Genomic DNA, 22,173 nt, shown 5'->3' with positions numbered 1-22,173 from the left:
CGAGATGCATGACCAATCATCAGAGCTATCTTAATTTTGAATTCATGGATACTTGGGAAAATGCTTCTTTTTAAATATGCTTACCATTTGAAGTGGATGCAATGATTTCATTTCTGCTGCAGAAATCTCAGAGAGTCCATGGTCTTCCTCCAAAACTGTGGCTTGCCCCTTGAAATTAATATCTGGGTAGGCAAGCCAACTAAGTAAGAAATGAATGGTTGGTTAAAGTATAACAGGAATACCTTAATCTGGTTCTGTAAGAGTTGAAAGTTAAAAAAAAAAAAAGCAAAAAAAAAAAAAAAGCAAAAAAAAAAAAAAAGCTACAAAAAGTAAAAGAAACCTCTGTCACAGAATTACACTAGTAAAACACACTCAAAGTGACATTGCCAGACAGCATATAACAATGAGTTAACAAGTTGTTAAGTACTTACATTCAGATACTATCCTAAGTTTATTATATGTTTTCCAAGCACTGGCATTGCTTTCTTTAGAATTTTCCAATATTTAAAAAGTGTGAAACAATTACAATTAGGATGTAACTGAAAAATAAAAACCATTCCACTATATTCCATTCTTTTTTAAACTAGGACAATAAGAGGTAGGGATTCCACTAAGCATTTTATACCTTTGATCCACAGTTTTAGAATCAATATCAGTTCTTGGGCTGCCTCAGGAACAGCATTTGAAATAAGATTCCTAAAAAACCCATTTAGCAACCAGCTAAACTTGATAATTACAGACATTTCTCAGGATCATGTCAATTACTGGGTCTGCCCAACAGTTCTAATCTACACTTGGGGGAGATGAAGAAAGATGTCCAACAGTGACCCCCAAGTTCGACACTAACCATCTCCAGAGCAGATGAAAATGCTGAAAGAGAGAAGGATCCATGTTGAACCAGACATCACAAAACTTATGATTTAAGCCAATCTGGGACTGAATTAAGATTGAGTTTAGATCCACAGTCCTGAAGATACCTTTGGAATCAGAAAGGCTTAGTATCAAATCTAATGCTTACCAACTGGTAGCCTGGGACAAGCCACTTAATTTCCTCATTTATGACATGAGAGCAGCTCTACCTGTCTTCCAGGAATAGAGGCGTAATAAAAAGGTGCCATGTCCCTGGTCCTACGAGGCCCTCAATAACTATCAGCACTGAGACACTCTACAAATAGCTCAGGCTCCAGAATTTTAGGCCAGGGACATGTATTTATTTCTCAGTCCCACAGTCTGGTGGATGAAAAGACAATGGATGCATCTATCAAGAACTACGTCTGAGAATCTGTATCTGCTCCTGTGAGTCATATATCAAAGACTTAATTGGATCCGAAAAAAGACAGAATCTGTTTTAATCCCTGCAAAAGTCTTCCTTGGGTATCCAGAAGTATAAACAGTAAAATTAACTAAAACTTCAGAAATGTGTATGTCACCGATTGAAACATTAAACAAAAAGTTAACTTTGGTAACCAGCAATCACTGTAATAAAGAGAAACGGATACGTACACTCCTGACTTCACAGTAAAAGACACAGATTTGGGGATATTCAGCTCTTCCAAATTGGGGACTGCTTGCTGTAGGTAGATAGGACAACATGCTGGGTCAGACTGTGGGCAAAGTTCTATCTCTGGAATGCTGCAATCCTGAAAAAAAAATTGGCTTTGAAATATCTAGAGACACACACTCCAGTATTCTCAACACCCTGGACATGCAGTTACAATTATTCTCATTGTTCAGTTGAATTTCTATCCAAAAACAGCCTAAAGGAAGTACTGTTTCTCCTTACCAGTCTGTTAAAATAAATTTTTCTAAGGAGTTACGTTGATAACATGAAAATTATAAATATTATTGATTGAAAAAATATTACTCCAATTCTCTCTGCTTTGTTTTTAAAAGTCTTGTTCCATTAACCAAGGTTCAGATTTACCAAACTATCTGAGTGCCAAGAGTCTGTAAGCCTTCCTTCTTAGAAGCATAACAAAGCCATAGGGAGGAAGGGAGTTAAATAAAAGCTGATCTCATGGGGAACATAAAAAATAAATAACAGAGAGGCACTGCTCCCTCAGCATGTTATCCAATTTACATTGACAAAAGAAATAGGAATTAGAGGTGAGGGCAAAGGAAATGTTTTCCTACTTGTGGTATTTATTTTCTTTAGTACAAGTTGGTTTGAAGAAGAAAGGCATTATGAAATTTGAACCTATACTCCGTCACATGTCCACAGTCACCATGTCCTGTCAAACTTTCCTTTAAAATTTCCACTGTCAAGGTTCTTCATCAAGGCCAAGACTTTGATTATGGGCCTAGACCACCAGTCGAGTAAGCTTACTCTTTATAGAGCTGGGCCTGTGAGAACACCACTTCCCTCATCATACTCCTTGGCTCAAGACCCAAGCATTTCAAATTTATATTTCTGTTTTCCTTTCTATAATATGGCAACAACCCAGTGAGCTATACTAACTCCCCAAAACTCTTCAGTCATACTGGTATCCATACTACCTCTGCTTCTGGCCTCTCTAACCTTGGTAAATGTTTCCCTTATTGTAACTAAAGACAAAATTTTCTGTATTATTACTTACGAAAATCTTTTCTTAAATTTTATCGGAATATAGTTGATTTACAATCTTGTGTTAGTTTAAGGTGTACAGCATAGTGATTGTTATATTCATTCTTTTTCAGATTCTTTTCCCATATAGGTTATTACAGAACACTGACTGGAGTTCCTTGTGCTACACAGTAGGTCCCTGTTGGTTATCTATTTTATATACAGTAGTATGTATGATAATCCCAAGCTCCTACTTGATCCCTCCCAGCCACGTTTCCCCTTTGTAAACCATAAGTTTGTTTTCAGTAGTCAAGTTCTAACTCAAAAAAGAGCTGGGACGAAGTGAGAGAGTGGCATGGACTTATATATACTACGAAATGTAAAATAGATAGCTAGTGGGAAGGAGCTGCAGAGCACAGGGAGATCAGCTAGGTGCTTTGCGACCACCTCTAAGTGGGATAGGGAGGGTGGGAGGGAGGGAGACGCAAGAGGGAGGAGATATGGGGATGTATGTATATGTATAGCTGATTCACTTTGCTATACAGCAGAAACACACCATTGGAAAGCAATTATACTCCAATAAAGATGTTAAAAAATAATTTAAAAATTTAAAAAAAGAATAATGGGAGAGACCCCCAAAAATAAATTAATTAAAAAATACCTTATCATTTCTTAAAGAATCAAAACCACAATTATTTTTCTCTTCTCTAAAACTACAGATGTACTTCTGTCTGAACACACAATCTATCTCAGTAATCATGAATGTTTAATTACACAACTCAAGTTTCAGTAGCATAATTCTTATCCAAGACATTGTGACATTCAAAGGATTGTGCTTTAATAAAATAGGTAAATGCAATAACAATTAGAGGTGACAGTTATTAAACAATTATATTTTTATTATAATCTGCTTTGCAATTTTAAAACTGCAATTTTCTGATTTTTTAATCTTTCTTCAAACTGAGTTCTCTTATTAATCATTCTTAATCATTCTTATTAATATGTAAAAGCAAGCAAGTTGATACATCTTGTTTTCAGAAAGTTAGTTCTAAAATGCAGTATGGTAAAAAGGTATAACCTAAAATATCCTTTAAAGTATAAAAGGTGTATTTCCTTCTAAAGTTTCATTTAAAAAACAGCCAGAAATCTCCAGAAGTCACCTGTCAATCTTCAAGACTCTTTTGTTTGCTATTAAAAATAGAGCTCTAGTAACATTATTTAAAATGCTGCCATACTAATGTTCCCCCAGGGATCTGAGGTACAGTAACAGAATACATAACCAAGTGTCTCACACAAATAAGTTTCCTCTGCATTGTGTTATACAAACAATGTTTGGGTGGTGTATTTTAAAAGGGAAAAAGCTAAGAGGCATGAGTCTACCACAACACAGAAGGAAACAGATAATGGAAAAAAGCATAATGATGGCTAAAAATTGAAAATAAAAATGCTTATGCTCTCAACTATCTTTACTAGAGGACAAATTTTTTTCTCTAGTTGACTGAAAAAGATTTCACTGATGAGTTCTATTTTCTCCATGGTGGCTATTCACGGAAGTAATGTCTTTTGCAAGATTTGCATAATTCTTGACAAAGGCAGTAAACACTAGTAACTGAAGGGCACCTTATAGTAACCTAGCAACAAGAAGCAGTTTACTCCTGGTAGAATTTATATGGCTTCCTCCCAGACTTTTCTAGTCATGATATACTTTATAATATCTTGGTGAAATCTACAAGCTTAGACTATTAAAGCAACTAGTAGGAATGGAGACAAAGCTATAGGAGAGAAACAGGGTGGGAATGAATTACAAAAACAGTAAGAAAAACTTGCCTCCACCTTACATGAAATACCTCCAGTCCCTGATCGAACAACAGATCTCTCTCTTCTCAGCTCATTAATGAGGGCACAACCTAAGTAACTTCTGAAAGAAGGAAATGTCATTCTTTGAAAATAAATATTAAATGCGTAATAAACAGAGTAATGCGCAATATTCCTTTTTTCTGTTTGAGAAAAGAAAGCACTTGACTCAAGACTCGCTGCACTGCTACCCCACCTCCAGTTATTTCCACTGGGGGCAAAGATGACCCTTGAGCAGAATCTACAACTGCTGATGACTTATGGCATCTTCTGTTACTTGCTCTATCTATTCACGGCAAAACAAAGACATCATGAAAGTATTTTCTTTAAAGAACATTAGAAGTTTGACTACTCAGATTAGAGCCACTAAAAGATGCTGAAACAAGATAAAGCTGGCGTAGGTCTAGGTGAATTTGGAATGGCTGCCAGGAAAATGAAGCTATCGATAGGCAGAATTTTGACAAGGTGGGAGAAAGGAAGCAGTTTGATGCCTGATTCTTGCTTTGTAAAATATTTAGAACAATGCTAATGCTTTTTCCATTCAATGCTCAATAGTTTTATTTTCCTTCCTCACTAATAGTTGTGAGCATGTCCAAGACAAGCGGGCACTAACACTGCAATTTAAAAAATGACTCCACAAACAAACAGTGGAAGAAGAAAAAAATGCAAGTATGACTTATTCTTTCTTATAATATATTCGAAGCAAATGGCGGAAGTGCAAATACCCATTTATATACCCAGGCTCAACAGATTGAATTTTTGTTTGATTTTATTGTTGCTTGATTCTGGGTGGAGGTTGCTGCTTACAATACTTTATTCATCTTTTTTTTTTCCCCCCACTAGGCCTGGCACAGTGCCTGACATTCACAAGGCAGGCACAAAACCACACATTATTTAAATCTTAGAAGATTCCACCTACAAACTAATTATCTGTTTCAAGGAATTTCTCGTGAGTTAGCTAATTATGTGAGCGCTCAAATGCTGCTTGCTGAGCTGAACTGCTTGCGATTAAATTTTTCAATGAAAACGAACACTGCCCTCTATGTTGTAGCCATCAATCTCCCTGAAGTACCAGCAAGCCACCAACATTCACCTCAGTATCTGACACATGTGGCTCTGTTAGGGACTCCCTCACATCTCCCGTGCTGCCTAACTCCTGTTCACTCAGTCAAGATGCCAATCAGGTACCACCTCCTCCGGGTGAGGCACCTCGTCTTCGAGCACCTGTAGGGCCCTGCAGAGTACTTCTCACATCATATGGTCATGTGATTCAGCTGTCTCTGACCTAGACTTTGAGCAATCTGAAGTACAACACCGTACATCACTTGTATTTCTATTCCCAGTGCCTATCACAGTATTGGGTCCAAAAGAAGACACAAACATTTGTTAGACAAAGGTTTGTTTAACAGTTTTGCAGAAGGTATTAATTCATGCAGACACTCCTTTATGATAATATGAGTTTTCCTGTATGTCCTCTTATTTTTCTATATGCTTGCTATCTGCAACTATCAAGGTTAAATAATGTTGATTCAAGTCATCATGATAGGGTCCACTCCAATTTAGACATTTTTAGCATATAAATGGAATCTCCATAATTTGAAAAATATTTATGTCCACGACTGTCACAGGAGTCACTGCGCTAAATCATGTACTACATTACTGCTGAAGGAACTCTTAAGAATACATGGGAGAATTCTGTCATTATCACTAACTCACCCCTCCTCTAAAGCACCAAGGCACTTCCCACAAAATGTTTCATTATGTGGCAAGACCTTCCTCATCTTAGTATTAAATATTTTCTAAACAGAAAATAAAAAAGCAACACTTTTTCGCTTCCTTTCCCCATCCTTCCTTCTCTAATTTCTTCTAACACTCGTCTCTCTCCCCCTTTCTCATAAACACCACACACACACACACACACACACACACACACACAGCTACAATGAGGAATAGAAATCTACACTTAGAAAAAGATATATTTGTAAATATCTTATCCTAAAGACGTCTGGATGGTATACTCCTACTACTATTAAAAATACATATACACAGGGCTTCCCTGGTGGCGCAGTGGTTGAGAGTCCGCCTGCTGATGCAGGGGACACGGGTTCGTGTCCCGGTCCGGGAAGATCCCACGTGCTAAAAAAAAAAAAAAACAAAAAAAACCAAAAAAAAGCCCCCCAACCACAAAAAAAAAAAAAAAAAAAAAAAAAAAAAAAAAAAAAAATACATATACATAACATGTAACATTTTCTGTGCCAGATTACATGTAATATTTTAAATTTTCATTCACTTAACACTTTATGCATATCTGGTCAAAAAATTATCAATATGATATGAAGATTAATAAAATTAGCACAAATATTAGCAACCATTTCCTAGCATTGCTGGGACAAAGTACAGCTTTACTACATGACAAACAAAATAAAAAATAGGGATAAAATCAACTGTTCCATTACCTTTAAGACACGTTTGATAGATCCCAATACAAAGTTTCTTTGTGGATGCTTTCTGTTCTGAAGGATCCAGTCATGATTTAACACCTTTTCCCCTTCTTCTAGTATACATTTCTGACCTTGGAAATGTGGTTTCTCATATAAAATCCAGCTGAACAAATATGAAAGCATGATCAGTTATAATTAATTTTCTAAGAAACGAGGCATAAAACAAATGATATTTATAATTCACAGACCATCTTCTCTACTTAAATTTTAATATCTGGGCTATTTTCCACTACTAGCATATAATCCTATTTTGAAACAATGATAAATATGCTAATGTAAGGATAAGCAAAGAGTGAAGAATAAAAGTGCACAGAACTTGGAAGTAATACTTCCTGAACACAGCACCACAGTCTATGCCTGTGCCTGTATTTATGTATACATACACTTTACAGATGCTGTATACACATTTACATGAAAAACAATAGCTGGGGCTTCCCTGGTGGCACAGTGGTTAAGAGTCCGCCTGCCAATGCTGGGGACACGGGTTCGTGCCCCGGTCTGGGAAGATCCCACATGCCACGGAGCGGCTGGGCCCATGAGCCATGGCTGCTGAGCCTGCGCGTCCGGAGCCTGTGCTCCGCAATGGGAGAGGCCACAACAGTGAGAGGCCCGCGTACCGCAAAAAAAAAAACCCAAAAAACAAACAAACAACAGCTTAACAATTCCAAATTCCACTTCTACCCTAATTTTCCTGTCATTGGACAATAGAGCACGTGTGTCTCATTTTATAACATGAAGATATACTACACAACACTGCTTTAACGTGACTGACCAGTGGGTAACGCAAACACTGGACAAAGAAACTCTGGCCCCCACATGTCCAGGGGACATGGTCCATAATAACAAATGAGGTTTTCCATCATTTTTACACCATACAAAGAATCTTTCACTTCTTGAGCAGATCAGTGATACAAATGACTTTTTAAAAATTTATTTTTGGCTGCATTGGGTCTTTGTTGCTGTGTGTGGGCTTTCTCTTATTGCGGAGAGTGAGGGCTACTCTTCATTGCAATGCACGGTCTTCTCATTGTGGTGGCTTCTCTTGTTGTGGAGCACGGGCTCTAGGCGCACAGGCTTCAGTTGTTGTGGCACGCATGCTCAGTAGTTATGGCTCACAGTCTCTGGAGCGCAGGCTCAGTAGTTGCGGTGCACGGGCTTAGTTGCTCCACAGCATGTGGGATCTTCTTGGATCAGGACTCTAGCCCATGTCCCCTGCACTGGCAGGCGGATTCTTAACCACTGTGCCACCATGGAAGCCCGATACAAATGACTTTAAGCATGTGGCCTTCACATTCCTTAGTGTCCCACAAATTTTGAACTCATTTTCAAAGCTATGCTTCGTTCAATTGAAGCCTTCAACTAAACTTGCCAAATCTGTCCTGCTAATAATGCAGTTACAAAATGGTACTGATTATATATACTGTATATATTAGGACTTACTACTTACTGCAGGCTGTAAGTACTAAAAACAACCTATATTTTCTGTCACAGTAAATAAAGAGAACAATTAAGTTATAAAATACAAATAACGTTTCAAACAGTTATTCTAGAGGAAAAGGAATGTGACCTCGATACAAAAAACATAAAGCATAAACAGCAAGAAAACACTTAATTTAGGGGGAAAATGCTATAAATTTTAAGAGATCTCTTACCAGCCCCTTACAACTTTTATCAGTACCCCATTCGGAAAGGACCAAGATGTAGCATCGGGAATATTACAGTAGATCTCTTGTTTATATTTACTTCCATGGAGATCATAGATAACCAGCTGCAACACACAGTAAGTAGGCACAATAATTTTAAGAATGCATTTAAAATTCCAAAATGTCCTAGAATGTAGAAAATAAAACATCCTAAATATATAAAAATATTACTTTAGATGCTAAATCCTTGAGTAAAACAATCATGTTCTAAGTCAGTTAGAAGTACTTACTTTAAACTCCCAAACGTAAAAGTAACCTTACTTCTTTTATTTTAGTCTACCTAAGAAACTTGTGCTTACCTTCCCAGGTCTTGGGTTACACTTCAGAGTTTGTTTGTCAACATTCTGAAATAATAAAAGTGGAAGAAGTAAGCCTTAAGAAACATAAACAGAAAGATATACAGTTCACTTTCTTAGCGGTCACAGATCCAATTCATCGCATATTTATTTAGTGGGCGTCATTACAAGGTGCACCTCTAGGTACTGTAAGGGATATAAAGGTAAATACAAAGGAAAATAAAGCTTTGTCTCTGCCCTCAAGAAGCTTACAGCTTAGAAAGGGGAAACAGGTGATCACATTCCCATGTCTCTTCTAGGTGGGGGATTGAGTTAAACCCTCAGGTAAAATACAATCAAAATGCCAAGTTATGGAAGTCAAGAGAAATGGCACCAGCATGGAGGTGAGGTGATGGCAGAAGGTGGTTCCCAAGAGGCTTGTGTGAAGTAGTGGTATGGAGCAGACCTTGAAAAACAGGACTTCAGAAAGTGAAAAAATGTGGCAGGTTGGTGTGGAGGTAGTAAAGAAAAAAATTCCAGGAAGAGACCATCTTGAGAAAAAGTGCAGACATCTTACAGGGCGCGGAACCAGCGCACAAAGAGAGAACGCTAAGCAAACAAGACTTGGGGACCTCGTCATAGAGTGAAGAGGTTGCACTTGACTTAGTAGGAAATCAGGAACCATTAAAGAAACATTTCTTCAAATACCAAGCTTTCTTTTAAAAGGACCTTGCCTTGCAAGCTATTGGTTGGTATTCAAGTATTAGTACTTGCTACTAAGGGTATTCAAACTACAGATACAGTCCTTGGGAATCCTAGAGAAAGTTCCATGATCTTGGAATGTCAGAAAGGAATGTCCTGAGACCTCCCTGGTGGTGCGGTGGTTAAGAATCTGCCTGCCAATGCAGGGGACATGGGTTCGATCCCTGGTCTGGGAAGATCCCACATGCCGCGGAGCAACTAAGCCTGTGCACCACAACTACTGACCCTGCGCTCTACACCCCACGAGCCACAACTACTGAGCCCACGTGCCACAACTACTGAAGCCCACATGCCTAGAGCCTGTGCTCCGCAACGAGAAGCCGCCGCAATGAGAAGCCCGTGCACCAAAACGAAGAGTAGCCCCCGCTCGCTGCAACTAGAGAAAGCCTGCGCGCGGCAATGAAGACCCAAAGCAGCCAAAAGTAAATAAATAAATATATTAAAAAAATAAAAGGAATGTCCCATATTCAATGAATAGTCTATAGTAAACATTTAAATATTTCTAAGTTGAAGAAAAGTGTAATTGAATTTCATGACATTTTCCAGCTATAATGTTTTCATCTCCTTTTCTCTGAATTAGTCTGTTCATTGCCCTGCTATGTATGAACAAGAACAAGACCAACTACAGTGAGAGACTGTTGTCAAGCAAAGACTTAAAATATTTTAAGTAGTTAAAATATTTTTAAGTATTGTGAAATATTTTCTTGAGACACATAAGCTCAACAGCAAGTGACAATTTTTCTACATACAGTACCTTGAGAAACTCAGAATGCTGTCACTTAATTTAGTTTGAAAACTAAACTGGGATATAACTTGCTTCTCTCTTATGCCTTTTAAATTCTGATGAAGCAATTTTGTTTTCTCAAATATACCAGTCCAGCTAAAATTCATGAGTTATGATACACTTCAAAGAACAAAGTAACCTCTGGTATTTTTTTAAAAAATCTTTTACAACCTCAAAACACTGATTTTTTTTTTTTTTTTTTGCGGTACGCGGGCCTCTCACTGTTGTGGCCGCTCCCATTGCGGAGCACAGGCTCAGGACGCACAGGTCCAGCGGCCATGGCTCATGGGCCCAGCCGCCCTGCGGCATGTGGGATCCTCCCGGACAGGGGCACGAACCCGTGTCCCCTGCATCGGTAGGCGGACTCTCAACCACTGCGCCACCAGGGAAGCCCAACACTGATTTTCTTAATAAAATTTTAGATCATTTCATGATCCAAAGCACTATTTCACTAGTTAATAATCAAAATAACTTACCTCTGTGAACGAGCTTAATCGGCCTGAGGTGTCTCGAGCACAGAAATATTTTGACACCGGTTCCTGAAAAATTCCACCAAATCTGGCTCCTTTTTCTGAGGAACGGATTTTGGAAGTCTGCAAATACTGATGATAAGCACTCTTTAAAGAAGAATGTAGTTTGGAAGTAAGGTCAGATTTTTGTAGAAATGAGGCCTTTTCTGGCCACAGACCAATTTGCAGATTAGAGGTAGTAGGCTCATTTGACATCACATAAGAACTCTTAGAAACGCCAGTACTTTCCTGGTTATCATCAGGGCAAAATGCGATAGAAGAATCTGGCAGCTTGAAGATAACATTTTCCCGCCTTCTAGCTCTCAGACTTCCTTTGTGCAATGGCTCTTCCTCCTCTTTCTCCTCTTCCCCTCCCCTCCATCTGTCATTTTCATCCAAATTCATCTTTAAACGCTCCGATACTGACTGGAGAAGCGATAAAACAGAAGAGGACTGGTTTGCACTCTCTCTTGATTTCGTGGAGCCATGATGGCCAGGTGAGATTTCGCTGGATAGAATGTCCTCCTGAGAGCTGTCATCCTCATAAATGGGAGACAAAGCTAAGGGATAAATCTTGTACCTTTTGGCCTCTACTGATAAGAACATTTCTGAACTATCATCATCGAATGTCTCACCTAATTTAGTTTCCTTTTCAAAATGATGGACGAGGTCAGTTCTACTTTCAGACCTTTCACACGTGGAAACAGGCATGCTGTTGGTAGATGTGTCAGGAATCAGGAGGGACTGTGTTCTTCTTACTTCTGCAGTAGCATACTTGTCCTCATCTTGAAGAGGCTCTTCATATAATATAGTAAAGGAAGAACTTTCTTGTTCATCCTGAGCAATGAAGGCTAGGTTAGGCTCTTCCTTTTCATCTCCGTAATCTAGATCTCTTATTTTCTTATGTACTGCAGTAACAGACGTTCTTCTGTCTAGCTTTCCTATGGTAGCCTCGGGTTGAAAATCTGGCATTGCTAAGGCTGGGTAGCCTTCATAATCCTTACTTAGCATAGGTGATTCATGACCCCTGAAAGAGGTGAGTCTAGCGTCAAACGCTGTCAAGCATGCCTTCATTTCAGTAGGCTCCTTCTCCATTTCTCCACCACTCCCTTCAGCAACCTCTTGGGGTGCTTTTTCAGCTTCAGATATGGGAGGCGTGGCCTCTTCTTGTGTAACAGGCAATTCCAGATCTGTTCCGTATGTTTTCTCAAGGTTTACCACTGTGGACAACACTTTATGTTTCCTGACAGTCCCATCAGAATTTTCTGGGGATGTTCTTTCCATGTCTATCTTAAAGGGCATGGACACAATCGTTCCAATTGTCTCTTTTGCATCTGTCTTACATGCTTTTTCCATTTCTAAGGAAGCAGGTACTGCCTTCTTGTGTGCTTCTTTCACTTCTAACACAAAAGGAGGTACTATTTCAGTTTTCCTAATAACCCCTTTGGCATCCTTTTGGTAAGTGTTTTCCACGTCCATCATAGGTCTTTCAATCTTTCCAGTGATCTCCTCACCATCTTTTTGGTAGATATTTACCACTTCTAATGTAATGGGCATCACCTCAGTTTTGTCCATCTTTCCTTCAGCATCTTTTTGGTAAATATCTTCCATTTCTAGTGTAGCAGGTATCATTTCAACCTTTTCGGCAGTGCCCTCAACATCTTTGTGGTAGAAATTGTCCATTTCTGACATAACCAAAGTCATCCCGGTCTTACCAACATCCCCTTCAGCATCCTTTTGGTAAACATTTTCCATTTCTAACATAGCAGGTAACACTTCAGTCTTTCCAGTGATTCCCTCTGCATCTTTTTGGCAGACATTTTTCAGTTCTGACATATCAGGTGTTATGTCAGTTTTGCCAATATCCCCTTCAGTATCCCTCATTTCATAAGCTTTTTCCATTCCTAAAATGGCAGGTAATCCCTCAGTTTTTTCAATATAGCTCTCAGCATCCATTTGGTATGCTTCTCTCATTTTAAGAATTTCAGTTGCTGGCTCAGGTTTTGAGGTATGCAATTCAGCATCCTCTTTATGTGCTCTTCCCACTTCTGACATAGGGGGGACTGCCTCATATTTCATAATATTCAATTCAGCATCCTTCTTATTTGGCTTTCCCATTTCTACCATGGAAGGTATAAGCTCAATTCTTCCTATATTTACTTCAGTATCCTTCTTGTGTACTTTCCCTACTTCTGACACTACAAGGGGTACACTTTTATTACTATGTCCTGGCAAGCTTTTTTCAGATATACATAAAAGAGTATCAGACAAACCGCTTTTAGATGTCCCAGGTACATGGATGTCATCATTCACAAATGGAGGCCATGTGAAATTTAATACCAGAGTTCTTCTTTCCTCTGTCTCAGTTTTGTGATTATCAACACACTTTATTTCCATTTTTTCTTTACAGTCCTTGTTGAGCAACGAATGTGTTTTTGACTTATCATCTAACCTTGTATGGGGCGTGTCTTCAGCTAGTAAAACAGTATCTGACTCCTGCAAATTTATACTATCAGACTGTCCACCTCTATTTCCTGAAAAAGGGGATTTTTGGTAGAGAACAATTTCTCTTCCTTTAATTGACTCCGCGTCACTAACTAAGTTACTTACAGCAAAGAATCTACCTAATACTTTTTCACTAATTTCACATGTGCTTTGATTTACTGCCTGTTCTGACACTAAGAACTCCCTTACCATATCAAGCGGCTTAACACTCTCACTGTTCAGAATTTTTGAAGTATTAGCCTGAAGTTCAGAATCCCGGGTATCCTGAGCATCATTTGCTAATGTTTCTTGGGCTGAATAAATAATCTCATTGACTAATTCCCTAGCTTGATCTTCTAACAACCAAGATACATTCATTCTATCAGAATCAAAAAGGAGACTCTTCTCACCAACCACAGGTGAAGCACAAGCCTTTTCTTCCCCTTGGACTTCAGACATATTTTCCACGGCCTGCTCTTCCAAATGCTCTGTCAGCTGGATCCCTGTCAGTGTCACTTCTGATGGGTTTTTCTCAAGGATGTCTTCTTTTAGGGTACCTGGATTCATTATGCCGCCTACGGCTATATACTCCTGGCAGGTACCAACTGTGCGTCTGGACTTTAGCTCTTCCCTGACAGAATTAAAGATCTCACCAATCAATGTATCAGCCTTTTTACATAAACCACTTTCGAGGTCCAGAAGTTGCTCACGTGCTCTCCTCCTTGCTTCTATGTGCTCAGCAGATGCTTCGGAACACTGCTGGCTTGAGCTGTTAACTGACGCTGGGGCCCCAGCAACTGCTCCAGTCTCTGCTTCCATAGGACTGTCAAATTGGGCAGCAGTTGGGAAATCAACTGATACCATCCCAGTATGATCCCCAAAATGGTCCTGAAGTGGGGTGACTTCTGCCCCTGTTGGGACAGATGTTTCAAATTCCAAATAAGAGCTATCAGGGTACAGCAGGTTAGTCAAGGAGGTACCTTCATGTGGGACATCTATGGTAACTTTTACAGAACTAAAATCATTTGGGGGATTCTGTGAACTTGTAACCATGCTAACTTCTTCAGAGTTACTGGAGGAAGAAGCCATGCCATCAATACCACCACTTAGGAGATGAGCACCCTCTTTCTTTCTGTGAGATGAGGCTCTCTTTTCTGATCTCAGCACAGAAGGATGAGTACGAAAATTTGAATCCTCAGATGCAAACGCATTTTTTTCCAAACTCACACCAGAGCCCGGAAAAGGTGCATTTACTGCTGTGCTGTCAGTTTCTTGGAATTTGGGGGAAGTATTAGTTAAACTGAGTTGTGCCATTTCTGAAAAACCAGAAATCTTTTTGGTCCCACAGATAACTGAAGGTTGATGAATCACAGAAGTGTTGGCTTCACAGTTCTGTGCCATTTGCCTAGTGACTTTTCCATCATGAACAGCAGGTAAAGTCCCAAGTATTTTACTTTGAAGAAGAGCAGAATTACCTGAGGCTTCCAACTCTGCTTCCTGTGTACCTTGATATTTGGAGGCAGGAGGAGAAACCTCAGTTTGGCAATTCTCTTTAAGGCTGGCATCTGAATATTTCTCTTGAATCTCTTCATGACGCACTAACTGAAAACTTCTGTGCTGTTCAACTTCTAGGGAAGTCAATTCTGATAAAAGAGGACTTGCTGGCACATCTGTAATTTCAAGTGGAGAAGAGATTGTATCCTGAGAAATGTCTCTGGGCTCTGTTTGGGGAACAGATATCTTGGAGAGACCTAGAGTTTTTCCTCTTCCAGAATATGACCCAATAGGAACACTGTTCTGACCGTCAACTTCAGACGTTGACAACATTTCTGCAAGGTTATCAGTTTTGGTTTCCAAGGAGAAAAGAGAATCAGACTTGCCTATAGTGCCCTGACTTGCTTTGGCATTTGACAGCATGAACTCTGCTTTATCACGGTCTTGAGATGAAGTGGAACTGTGGTCCTTAGAGAGGCTTTCGGACTCAAAGCTCAAGTCCACTGCAGTTAAGTGGGTGTCACTGGCTTCAAGACCTAGTGGAAACTGGTATTTTTCACTATCAGGAAGAACTTCCTTGGACTCAGGAATTGCAGATGCACGCTCAGGATGAAAGCAAGCAGGGAGACTCTTCCTGTCTGTGGCCTCGGCATGATTTGCCACATTTTCTTCTTGACACTTACGAGGCTGATGGGAAATACCAATGATGCTGACATTCCCAGTTTCAATGAGCACAGAGGAACCTTCATTCTTTAAGACAGGAATATCCAACCTGCTCAGCATGCCAGCTCGGGAAACAAAGGTAGGAGATGAAGTATTGAAATCTGATTTTTTATGGTCAAGGTTAAGAGATGTCCTGGCATCAGGTGATGCTTTGGCTTGCTGACGACTCTCAGAGTCAAGAATAGATCCTGAAATGTGATTTCTATTCAGTTCAGGTGATATTTTATTTTCTAAGCATGCTACAACGGCTAATTCACTGGTGTGTTTTACAGAGGCAGCATCCTTTTCATTCATTCTAACAATGGGAGGCATTTTGCTATGTGGCCTAACAAGCTTCTTGGCTTCTGTTACCAACAACTTGTCAGTACCTTTGGGTAATGACTCGATTCTACCTTCTGGAGCTTTTACATGACTTGAAGTTGTGGGTTCACCGACTGAGGTGCTTTCTGTTTCTTGCTTGATTTCTGTAGGAGCCAAATTTTCCTGTGTGTCCAGGGCAGACAATCTGTTTTCTTCACTTACAAGTTCTGTGTCTGTTACAGCATGTCTCTGGAGAGCAATGTTGCTGGTGTGATTGGCAGCGTGCTTTGACGAGTTACCTTCGGTGTGCTTGTCAGAACACTTACTCTCTGGCCACTGCAGAGCTTGACGCCTAATTGATTTATTTGGACTTGGCAAATCTGTATTTCCATGTTTGGTAGTGTCACTCCCATCAGATTTACTACCAGAGAAGTCGGCAACAGCAGGGTTCTCAGGCTCAACACACTCCTCTCTTTGCACCAGTGTCCCATCACTCATCATCGAGCTGTTTTCTATTACCGTAGTTTCTGGTGTTGCTGTCCTCTGCAAGTCTGGACTGCAAGGAATTTTGCTACTGTTACTTTCTGTAAACAATGCTGAACATACCAAATTTCTGTCAGTCTGAGAAACTGGTATACAGCTTAAATGGTGCTGTGAGTCAAATTCTCCATCAGTGGAGCTAGAGTTAGTCTCAGAACGGGATGACCGACTTCTCTCAGGTCCCCCAGGATCATTTTTATTTAAAACCTCCCTAGAAGAAGCAGTGCTAGACAGTTCTCGGTTGTTTGTTGAATGGCTTTCTGGGTTGATATTTATTTTATTATAATCAGAGTCTTCTATCCGGCCTTTAAGCACTTGTCCTTTCACAGAAACGTCTGTGCTAGCTGATGACAATGACACCATCCCAGCCTCTATCTCACTTCCAAGGCCAATATGTGTGCTCGTACTAGAGTCGGAACTTTCATTTTCTCTGTCTAAGGGATTCAAGGTTTCCAGCGCCGTCTGCTGCTTCAAATACTTCCTAATTTGTCTGGGGCCTCGGTACGTGGCATATGTTACTACAGGCCTCTCTGGTTTACCATCCATCTGTCTGCAAAAAGAAATAGCATGAGAGTATCAGGAAATATAATTAGTAACACTTAACAGTAATTCCAGAAATCATGGTGAAGTATATCTTTCAAACACTCCTATTCTTCATATGTCCAAACTTGGGAAGGAAATCCTAGAATATTTTAGTTCAACCTATCTTTATTAAGCATAATACAGACGTGACCAGCAGCACATAAATGTCAACCAGCATGAATGTCTGAGCTCCTCAGAACTGTCCCTCTCACCTGATTACGTCTGTCTCTCTCACGGTGGTTAATGGAGCGAACGTGGGCTGACGAGCCTGAGGCTTGAGTTCTAGCTCTGATCTCCAAGGAGTTTTTGACTAGAAGGAACCACATTGCCTTTGTGCCTCATACTGGTACCTCATGGCTAATCACTGATTTCTCCACCATATCAGAGCATCATAGCGAGTTTCTCTTCCTTTATTTAGATGTGAATTTGGAACAGCAACTTTTAGCACAGTTAGAGAAGTTGTAAAGAAAACACCTGGCAAGACGTCTAGCCTGCAGTAAGCACTCAATATATACTTAAGTCAATAAATGACAGAATTCCCTTAAAAATCCTCTCTCCTGTTAAGTTCTTCAATTAGCAGAGTAAGTATTAAACTGGCTGGGTGAATGCAGAAATCAAAAAAGGTTTCTAGCACGAGTTCCCTACTTTTTCTCAACCCTAGCATAAAGCTCCTGATGTCCTCAGCATCTAACTTCTTTTGGAGAATCTACCCCTGGGAGCTCTGATGCTATGCTATGCTATGCTACCTTACAGCCCTTAACACACACCTTTCTCTCCCCTTCGGTTCCAGCCCCAGACAGAAGCTTCTGTCCTCTAAGACTCAGTTCCCAAGTTAACCCCAGTGCAAACCTACCCCAGGACCCCGTTACTGCTAGAACGGGCAGTTAGCCTCTGATCTGTGGGGACAAAGGGCCCTGAGCATATCACTTGCCATATTAGATTATAAAGATATATGCACTGATTTATTTCCCCACTAACCTAGTGCCTATTTGAAGGCAGGCACTACATCTTCATCATCTTCATTTTTTTTTTTTTTTTTTTTTTTTTTGTGGTATGCAGGCCTCTCACTGTTGTGGCCTCTCCCGTTGTGGAGCACGGGCTCCGGATGCACAGGCTCAGCGGCCATGGCTCACGGGCCCAGCCTCTCTGTGGCATGTGGGATCTTCCCGGAGCTGGGCATGAACCCGTGTCCCCTGCACTGGCAGGCGGACTCTCAACCACTGCGCCACCAGTGAAGCCCCATTTTCATATTTTTAAGTGCCCTACATAAGATTTGGCAAATGATGTATGTTTAATAACTTTGTGTGAATTAATGAATGGCTAAGTAAAGCAATGATACTAAATGCTAAGTAATTTGTTTCTGTCTTAATCCTTATAGATGATACAAAAGTGTTTTCAATTCTGCTCTCTAGTTACATTTTAGGGTCCCAGCTACAAAAATGTATGGTAGAAAAACTTGATGTATGCTCTAACTTTTTCAGGTTAAACATATAATTAACAAAACATTATAGAACCCATATGAATAACTAAGAAATCCAGTTATCAGTATTCCAGTATCTAAAAATGAGGTTATTTTCTCCCCAACTTTATTTTTTTAATTTTTTAATAAATTTATTTTTTTTTTGGCATTGGGTCTTCATTGCTGTGCACGGGCTTTCTCTAGTTGCGGAGAGCAGGGGCTACTCTTTGTTGCTGTGTGTGGGCTTCTCACTGCGGTGGCTTCTCTTGTTGTGGAGCATGGGCTCTAGGCACGTGGGCTTCAGTAGTTGTGGCTTGCGGGCTCTAGAGCACAGGCTCAGTAGTTGTAGCACTCGGGCTTAGTTGCTCCACAGCATGTGGGATCTTCCTGGACCAGGGCTCGAACCCGTGTCCCCTGCATTGGCAGGCTGATTCTTAACCACTGCTCCACCAGGGAAGCCCTCTCCCCAACTTTAAAGCAACACCATGAAGAATGCTAGGTTTGTCCACATGATAAAACACAAAGTAAACCTCTGACATGTAAAATCTCAATTAACTGTGCCCCTTAACGTAGTTCTTGAATTTTAGCTGAAATAATTTATTTCAATCTATATAATTGCTGGCCTCTAAAATCCTACCACACCACTATTGTAAAAGTTTGTATTACTTACATTCATTTTACTATCTATTTTAAAACAGCTACAGGAGATGTATAGAGAAAAGCTTTGCCTTGGAGAAGTGATTTTAGCTACTACACAAATTTCAGGCTAGATCAAAGACAGTTATGAAACAAAGTTAAAAGTTGGATAAGGGAACCTATCTAAGAAAACATACAAGAAGAAAAAATACATATAGGTAAATTAATGTTATTGGTAAAATCCTATATCAAAACGCATAAATTATTCAGAAAATACAAGAGCCCTTCAGAACAATACACGAAGATCCAGAAGTATGAACAGATGACAAGAAGTTTTATTGTTTGATTTTTCTTTCAAAGCTTTTAAATTTTATACTTAAAACCTACTTTCAAGGCTGCAAATTTTTTTTTCCCTAAAAGATCACCAAAATGTACATGATGTCCGAAGAAATAAGACTCTAGAGATAAGGATCAGAAGTTTATTCTTCAAGTATAGTAAACTCAGGTTCTCTTACTACCAACTCCATCCTAACGAGATGTCAAGGCGTTTTATTCTACATCAATCCAATAATGTGACTTTTGCTCTAAAAGAACTTCTATTAAAATAAAGCACAGAGAAAAATCCACTCCAGAAAAAATTTCAGTTCACTGTAAGAATGCCTTTTGGTAGTTTTGGAGTCCTTTTTGGGGGGTGGGGCGCGGATAATTGTTTTCCATTCCCATCTTGGGAGCTTTCTGGTTACTGTCAACTAGAATGATTAAACTGATTTATATGAACCAGTATAAATTTCTAATGAAATAATCTCCCTCAGCACCCTAGGTGGAAATGTTATACGCTTGTGACTAAAATATGTACCCTTTATACTAAACAACTATACTATCACGTTTAAAGCACTGAACATCAAAGTTTCAAGCTTAGCTTCATGTATTATAATTAGTCCTTTCAGGTACCGATGAGCTACACTCACACTTTGTAAAGGGTTAGTCATGTGAAGATATTCTATTTTCTACAACATTCTCTCACAGGTTGTAGTTGAGTCTTCATAACTGAATAGTATTAAGAACATAAAACTGTCCTTTAATTAAGATTTTCCCTAATACAGAAAATAGAAAGAAGATGGAAATGTCAGAAATACATAACTTTACAAATAAACTGAAGATGGAAAATTAAAAAGGTTTATTTTCACAAACTGAATAAAGAACATACTCATTTCATGTATTATGTAATTGTGCATGGGATCTGTAGCTTATCCAATATGAGTAGAGGTATGTGATCCAAACAACACTAAGAAAAAAGTAAAATATCTAGAAATTTCAAATATTTAAGGGAATAGACATACATATTGAAAATCTGGAAAGGTTTTTATGCATTTCAGCCCAAACCTAACTACCTATCATGTGAAAGTTTATTAAGCCTCCAAGTACTACATATAGCTGTACTCTATCCTGGATAAACTTAATGCATCTGATACTACAAAGGTCAACCAAAGACATGTGTCATTCTTCAAAGAAAATTCTATAAAGGCAGCCTGAAAATAATAGCATTAGAGCAAAAGTATTCAGTATATCTAATTCACTTTTACTAAGTATGATTAAGCCACATTTTTAGCGTTAAGATTTATTTCCTTTCAAATTACATAGTGAAGAATATCTTCAGGCTTCCTGGTGGCACAGTGGTTAAGAATCCACCTGCTAATGCAGGGGACATGGGTTTGATCCCTGGTCCAGGAGGATCTCACATGCCACGGAGCAACTAAGCCCATGCACCACAACCACTGAGCCTGCGCTCTAGAGCCCGTAAGCCACAACTACTGAAGCCCGCGCGCCTAGAGCCTGTGCTCTGCAACAAAAAAACCCACCGCAATGAGAAGCCCCTGCTCGCTGCAACTAGAGAAAGTCCATGCACAGCAATGAAGACCCAACACAGTCAAAATAAAAATAAATAAATAAATTTTTTTAAAAAAAAAGAATATCTTCTCTCTGGGACCTCCCTGGTGGTGCAGTGGTTAAGAATCCGCCTGCCAATGCAGGGAACATGGGTTCGAGCCCTGGTCTGGGAAGATCCCATATACCACGGAGCAACTAAGCCCGTGTGCCACAACTACTGAGCCTGTGCTCTACAGCCCACATGCCACAACTCCGCCCACACACCTAGAGCCCATGCTCCGCAACAAGAGAAGCCACCACAATGAGAAGCCCGCGCACCGCAACGAAGAGTAGCCCCCGCTAGTCGCAACTAGAGAAAGCCCGCACACAGCAACACAGACCCAATGCAGCCAAAACAAAATAAATAAAATAAAAATAATTTTTTAAAAAGAATATCTTCTCTCACAATAGGGAAGGCTTTTAACTATTTTATGTAAAGAAAAGCTGCAAAACCAGACATTTACTTAAAAATCACAATAAAGTTTTGACAGAAGAGTTTCTCATGGTGGATATGAATTTGCTGAAAATGTAAGAATTACAGAACTTTTTAAAGAATTTCAACCCAACAGTGAAGTAGCTTCCTACATAAATTACACGAGAAGCATGAGTTAATGTATGGAAAGTAATCTAAAAAGTGTTAGCACAACAGGTTTACTTAAAGGCTTTATTGGTATTAAAAATGAAATTTGCATACTCAACGGTACATAAAAACAATTACAAAGCTGTTTATTATTTTTAATTAAGTGACGATGAAATCATTTACAATGCTTTTTGATAAGGATTTTTTTCTAACACTTCAAATTATAGGTAAAACTTGTCTAAATTTTGACTTGTATATTTATATGATTATATTTGCATATAATTGTATATACTATTTACATACAAATTTTGTATATAATTTTCTGATTTGCCAATTTAATGTATCATTGTTCACAGTTTTTATCATAGAGAGTTGGAAAACTGGAAGCAATCCTATCTACTGATCTTCTCTTTCCTGATACTTTCCATTGCTATCATGCTTAGAAAATTGTTTCTCACCAGAAGAATTCACATTTAGCTGCTTTTAGTTTTGTATGTTTCTTAAACATTTTTATTCCAC

General features: G+C 39.3%; 1 protein-coding gene across 2 annotated transcripts in view; it reads right to left on the bottom strand.

Moving 5' to 3' along the window:
• CRYBG3 (crystallin beta-gamma domain containing 3) overlaps positions 1-22,173 on the bottom strand; it is a 113,083-nt gene that overhangs the window by 58,787 nt on the left and 32,123 nt on the right. For both annotated transcript variants that reach the window (XM_024759205.1, XM_024759206.1), the window contains 6 exons: positions 10,898-17,021; positions 8,900-8,944; positions 8,550-8,665; positions 6,853-7,000; positions 1,504-1,640; positions 85-199 (listed from right to left, as the gene is read on the bottom strand). In XM_024759205.1, the coding sequence (XP_024614973.1) occupies positions 85-199; positions 1,504-1,640; positions 6,853-7,000; positions 8,550-8,665; positions 8,900-8,944; positions 10,898-17,021 (6,685 nt within the window). The remainder of the gene's footprint in view (positions 1-84; positions 200-1,503; positions 1,641-6,852; positions 7,001-8,549; positions 8,666-8,899; positions 8,945-10,897; positions 17,022-22,173) is intronic.

The sequence above is a fragment of the Neophocaena asiaeorientalis genome, unplaced genomic scaffold, assembly GCF_003031525.2.
Source record: "Neophocaena asiaeorientalis asiaeorientalis breed wild unplaced genomic scaffold, Neophocaena_asiaeorientalis_V1.1 scaffold197, whole genome shotgun sequence".
In the NCBI taxonomy this organism is placed as follows: Eukaryota; Metazoa; Chordata; class Mammalia; order Artiodactyla; family Phocoenidae; genus Neophocaena; species Neophocaena asiaeorientalis.
The sequence above is the reverse complement of the archived record's forward strand: the minus strand, read 5'-3'. Positions and strand labels throughout refer to the sequence as shown.